The sequence below is a fragment of the Mycetomoellerius zeteki genome, unplaced genomic scaffold (assembly GCF_001594055.1).
Source record: "Mycetomoellerius zeteki isolate Tzet28-1 unplaced genomic scaffold, Tzet1.0 scaffold275, whole genome shotgun sequence".
NCBI lineage: Eukaryota > Metazoa > Arthropoda > Insecta > Hymenoptera > Formicidae > Mycetomoellerius > Mycetomoellerius zeteki.
Window position 1 is genome coordinate 280198 of NW_017257255.1, and position 6237 is coordinate 286434.

The 6237-nt window shown below is 37.8% G+C and overlaps 2 protein-coding genes across 2 annotated transcripts in view; one reads left to right on the top strand and one right to left on the bottom strand.

Moving 5' to 3' along the window:
- The window catches only part of LOC108724123 (ADP-ribosylation factor-like protein 16), a 1787-nt gene extending 1279 nt beyond the window's left edge, over nt 1-508 (top strand). The window contains exon 2 of the mRNA XM_018450302.1: nt 125-508. Within this exon, the coding sequence (XP_018305804.1) occupies nt 125-445 (321 nt within the window). The 3' untranslated portion in view covers nt 446-508. The remainder of the gene's footprint in view (nt 1-124) is intronic.
- Nucleotides 509-622: 114 nt separating this feature from the next.
- On the bottom strand, nt 623-5797 carry pic (DNA damage-binding protein pic). The gene is made up of 5 exons (XM_018450297.1): nt 5640-5797; nt 5419-5567; nt 2096-4821; nt 1436-1832; nt 623-999 (listed from the first exon to the last, which is right to left on the bottom strand). The coding sequence occupies exons 1-5, from the start codon at nt 5707-5709 to the stop codon at nt 916-918; spliced, it is 3426 nt and encodes a 1141-aa protein (XP_018305799.1). The 5' UTR covers nt 5710-5797; the 3' UTR covers nt 623-915.
- Between the last annotated feature and the right edge of the window lie 440 nt (nt 5798-6237).

Here is a 6237-nt window from a genome sequence, read left to right on the forward strand (position 1 = left end):
TCTACACGCTCCCGAAGTTTTGCCATTTAATTTGGAAACACCCTGTATATATGTAAAAGAAACAAAATCGCATCTTATGATATATTTGAAGTATTGCATCTCTTTATTTTTCTATCGTTATCAGATTCATAAAATCATCTACGTAGTGGATACCAGTAATCTTTGTCAAATAAGTGCTGCAGGCGTACTACTTTACTCTTTCCTCGTGGAACCGAGATTACGGAATGTGAAAGTAGCACTCATCTTGAACAAGATGGATGTTTCGTATCGTCAGATGAGAAATGAAGCTTTGCTGATGTTACAATATGCGCGTCTGCAAAAGGAGATGACACAGAAGATCACCGTGCTGGAAACCAGCGGTATGACGGGTCAGGGGATAGAGAGTTTACGCAGCTGGCTATTCGATACGGAAACGCTGCGAGCTACGCTCAAGGCTAATAAATAGGCTAATAAATCGTCGCACGACGAGAAAGAACGTTACCTTAAAATGCATTTATTTTATTTACACTCGATCTTACAAAGATACAAAGATATTACTCTACAAGAATCTTCGAGCATTTATTGAAAACAATTCATTAACGAATGTTAAACGTATATTACTTCTATGTTATACGATCGTTTCTAAAAAAAATACTGCAACGGGTGTTAACGCGCAACAAATACTGAGCGTCAAAATAAATTCTCACGTAATTGTTATAAGTGCTAAAAAAAGACAATTTTATACATAGAAAAAAGGGGCCGGAAGATAAGAGAAAATTTATGTCGTTCCTTTCATGCATCAGCGATAACAAAAGTAACCGTATAAACATTCGCTCCTGCTTAAATCATCGCTTGAAAATCTTTTCTATGTATATCTTCTAATATTCTTATAGATACATTCAATAAATTTAAAATATTGTTTTACTTATACGAAATTTAATGTATCCTTGTAAGATCTTCCACTATTTTTACAAGATCATCTACCGTCGCTTCTTTCTTCATGCCGCTGCCATCGTCGATCTATGGAAAAATAGCGCATTAAGAGATTTAGGAAAATTAATTCAGTATGCTCATATACATATGTCATACATCTATGCTCATATACATATGTCATACATCATTAATTCGGAAATAGTTCACTTAGTTTTTTTGCATAAACGATTACCTAGAGTGATTTTTACATCCCAATTAAAAGTCACTATCATTAATTACATATTATATATTATTGATTGTTCTACGATTTATATTAGTATTTAAAATTATTATATTTAATATACAGATTTACTTTTAGTAAATAAATAATCAATATATATTTTTTAATAAAAAACTAAAAATAATTGAATATGGTATGAATTATTTATTAGTAAACTACTATAACTGACTCCATTTTCTCTCTGCTGATGTAAAAATCACCTCAGGTCATTATTCCCGATAAGAGAATGCATGATTGAATTACCATAAGACCCATTGCGACTTCTGCCATTTTATCGTGGTTCAAATCGAGGAAACTTTCTATCAGGTCGCCATCTATAAATCCTTCACACTGCTCAATCTTCAATTCCGTATTAAAACTTCTCCAAAAGTTGTGTTCTATCTTTCCCACGCTTTTTATCACGCTGTTTAATCTGTCCTCCATGTTACGCAGGAATTCATAAAATGTAAATGGTATTTGCGTCACCAGACCGATCGCACCGCTTACAGTGCCAAATAATACACAACCTAAAGTTGGCGTACTTGATTCTCCCAAATTCTGCATCACCAACGAACCATGCCGAAAAACATTAACCATGTCACCCAGATGAAATTGGCCTACTTCCTGCATTTGTTGTCTTTCATCTTCAGACGTTGCAGCGCTAAAAAGAACAATTGTCGATATTTAAAATTGCCTTATTAAAACCATACCAAGGGATAACGCGTGGCTCTATATAAAAGCGATCGACTCATAATCGATGGATTTTTATCCTATATACACCTCGGTTTTTAAAAGAGATATTGATGAAAAAGAAAATTAAAGATTGCGAATGTAAAAGCATAAGAGCTGACAACGAAACTCGTTTCGAGCAAATTATACTTCACAATAAAAACATACAAATCTATAATGTTATTGCAAACATACCTGTCCTTTTGACATACAAAGAGATTGAAGCAATTTTCAGCGCCCAGAAAAGTATCGTCGTCTAATATCTCGATAGAAGTCATCCAATTGGGATTGTAGTCTCTAGCTATTTCCTCAAAACTGCCCTCCATGGTCTTATATTGAAGCAACGTGAGGGATCTCATTAGATCTCCCACAAGGACAAAGTCGCCTTTGGTTTTCAAATATAATGCTATGATATTGTTAAAGTGACTGCATTCCAATCTGAGTTCCTTTTCCGCAGTCCATTCAAACAATCTCACAGTGCTGTTAATGCTCGCCAAGAGTTTTCCATTAAATTCGACCAAGGAATAGCACGAACCCTTGATCTCCTTTTCCGCAACCTGTGTGAACTTGCCCTCGCTCCAATGATACAACAATATCCTGCCCATCTTGGGCTCAGTCTCATCGGGATTTATAAACGCGGTCCCGACCACGAAATAAGAAGTTGGATCCTCGCCCAGTCTTGTTGAGATCAATGATAACGCATATTCGGAGGCCATCAGCGTGTGAGCATGCAGAACCTCGAATGTATGCTGATCAATGATGAGAAGATTGTGAACCTCAATCTCTTGACCAATCTCACTGGCCGTGTGTCCACTGGGTTTGTTGTGCGAGACAACGTGACTGCTACTGGATGTGGACGCTGCCTGGGTAGACGCGGAATGCCTGACGATGCTCACGCCACTGCTCTCCTGTACGTCGACGCGCATGGTAATCACGCCAAAGGTCTGCGAACTTTCTTGATAAGCGATTCTTCGTGGAGATTCCCCAAGCGGAACCGTTCTTATATGTAGTTTTTGAATCTCGTCGATTGTACCAATAGTAACGGTGCTGTCAGTTGCCAATGCAAGACTATCAGGATAAGATTCTGCATTCAAGGAGCACATGTGATTCACTTCTTTGAGATTAACATTGCTGAAAACAAGCTTGTGATTTGAAGAATAAATAACAGTGGGCCTGTCTGAGCACGCAAATACATTCGTCGTGGAGAGTGATCGGAAAGTCCTGAGAACAGTAGGTTGAGTGCCTAAAGTGACCTTCTTTTTGTCCGAGAGCATACCGTTTTGTCGATGTAGAATAAAATAGTACATGCTGCCGTCTCCTAGCGCGCAAAGTAAGTATGTGTTACCCTCAAAGCAGGTCATTAAGATGGACCTAGGTATAATCTCGCCCCCAAGAAGCTCTTTATTGATTTCTTCTAGATTGGGCAGAGTTAAAATTCGAACAGATATATCTGTCCAAAGTCCAACAGCAACAATCTTGGCCTCGTTGATGCCATCCAAGGGAGAGATATCCAGGCATGCCACTTCATGTTGCAAGGTAACGAATCCTTTGGATACAATCTGATTGCATATGATCTCGATGTAGAACAGATCATTTCCTGTTGCACAAAGGACTTGGGTACCATTACAGGCTACCACACTGATAGTCCTTTTGTTTTGTGGCTCCCACTCAGAGACGACTATTTTACTCTCATGCGAGATTAGTCTAACAGAGGTCGAAGTTATTTGGATAAATAAATCATCGGTAACATTACCCGTATGGAACGTTTGCTCATCCGCAACAAAACCTGGGATGTCCGTTTCTTCGACTTCTTCGCCATTTAAAGTTAATATCCTAGTCTGCCCGACGAATGACAATACCAATGTATTATCGAAATGTGAACCTCCAACCTTTAAAGCCCACATACCTTTAATTCCTGGCAGATCCATACTCGCATGTTCTTGTATGCCTATGCCATTCCTAATAATCCTGAGAGAACCTTCTTTGAAAGCACCCGAGCATGTAACCATCTGTCCTTGACCTTGTCTCTCCAAGTCTACTACAGCCATATCGACAATAGGCGCCAAATTAGTGAATGTCTCCATAGGTACACAATAGGATCCATTTTCATCTGCCTTTGTAATTAATTTGATCAATTGAGAATCACCTAAGCGACTACCAACATATATTACTCCATTGTCCAAATAAGTTATACATTCTGGGATACTGATTTCCCCTAACAGCTCAACTTTCAAGTCTTTCACCACTTGCGATCCATCGGGCTTCTTTTCTTGTTCCAAAAATAACATAAATAAATGACCAGCCATATCCCCCAATAGATACCTCAGTCCCTGATTATCTACCTTGGCATAGCAAGTGATAGTGCTCTGCTTTATAATTGGTGGCACTACTGCAACATATGTGGTACCATCGTGATACAGAATACTTTCCTGTCCTATTATAATTGCTCCACAAATAGGAGAAGGTACAGGAATGACCATCATAGCCTCTCGCTCTACATTATCCTGCCTCCATGGTATCTTGGCAAATTCTTTATCTCTCAAGTTAATTTCATGTGTTTTTACATGTCTACCATTGATATCTTGATGAATGAGAATTAAGGTAGGATTAGCGCATCCATGGAGAAAATTGACATCTTGTACTTGCTGTTCGTCCATGCGGATTGAAGATGCTTTCAATTCCGGATTATCTTTGTCCAAAGGTATAATTTTAAAGAGGCCATCATACAATCTAAGACCGATTACTCGTGCTTTTGGATCAATTACAGCTTTAATTCCAGTCTCAGAAGCCTTCCCGATGCGATCAGCTACATTCCCATGAGCTTTCGTTATAATTTCTATATCCTCTCCCTCACCGATACATTCCAAGATCATGGCATTATAACGTGTTGTTAATAGAAATAGAAGATCTTTTTTCTCATGCTATGAAAAAAATAAAAATTTGATAAGTTTTACTGTGCAATTTAAGCTCAGTTAAATTTATATTCAATATAATCCTTAATATAATATCTCAGCCATGCAATATTAATTACAAGTTTTCATATCTTTACTAACAACACTTTAGCAATGACTTTTCTTAAAAAAAAAAAAAAAATACTTATTTATGAAGTATGTATTATATACACAGCGCATTTTCCAATAAGAACATAATATAATGCAATAAATAATTATATTTTTTTGTTATTTGTCAATGTTAAACAAGGATGAAAGAATTCACTGTATTACACTGTGTTCTTACTGAAAAACCCATATATTGTAATATATTAAAATATACAGATTGATACACACATATACGCACTATATATATATATATACATAAATAAGTATATGTAACAAAAATAATTCATGCAAGTCAATAGACATTGTATGTGTATATATATATATTATATATAAAATATATATAGTGTATAAAATAATACTTTTCTTTGTAATTTATTAGCAAAGGGTAAACATAACTGCCAGTCATACACGTGTAAACATGGCTTTCTAGAAACAGCCGTAGCATGGAGATAACCTTACTGGTGGTCTGAAGAATTTTATGACGCTTATCTTGCCATAGATCCCGACTTCCTTCAAAGGCCGTAGGCCTTCCGGTGTCACGAGGTATATCTCCAAACGTACATTTTTGGCTAATATCAGATTCAAATCCGTAGGTGAAGTGAAATTACCTTGGGAAAGCACACAGTGATTATATAGCGATACAGCTTTCACCGTGCGAATTCGAGAATTTAATCACTTACCGGTCACGCAGGCAGTGACAGCCGTTGGTTTATGTGCCGTCACTACGTAATGATGGGACATTGCTTTCATAATATATTGCCTGAAAGCTGCTAAACACTATTCAATAATCACAGATCTCGGCTCCAAACAGCTCCAAGCAGTCCCAAGCGCTCCGCGCTCCGCTTCACCACCATGAGCTGCTGCTTCGAGTTTTTCAATTTATCGCGCCATGAAGTTGGTCACACTTCAGACACTTCAGGCTCCTTTACAATGGGTGCATTCAGTGAGTGCATTCAGTACCATGACCGCTCACTGAGCTCTTGCATCTGATTGGCATATTCCGTTAGAACTAAAAATGTAGACCAAACAGATACAAGAGCTCTCGGAGCGCTCAGTGAGCGGTACTGAATGCACCCATTGCATGGAAAATGGATGAAGCATCATTAAGGTGCAGCCACAATAGAAGAAAAGCGTTTATATTCGTCGTAACCGTATGACATATGCTGTAATCTGTAAAAATTGACCAATCACCTTCGAGTATTCCCTTCTTACCGTCGAATGAGAGGGGAATACTTGACTGATTTGCTGGATTTACACTGCATCCGATTTTCGTCGTAC

Bases quoted from the DNA above. Each gene is read 5' to 3' on its own strand.
- pic (XM_018450297.1), bottom strand. From the start codon at position 5,709: ATGAAAGCAATGTCCCATCATTACGTAGTGACGGCACATAAACCAACG. The intron at 4,822-5,418 runs GTAAGGTTATCT...TTTTTTTCATAG, and splicing joins TAAAATTCTTCAGACCACCA to CATGAGAAAAAAGATCTTCT. The intron at 1,833-2,095 runs GTATGTTTGCAA...TGTTCTTTTTAG, and splicing joins TTTGTATGTCAAAAGGACAG to CGCTGCAACGTCTGAAGATG.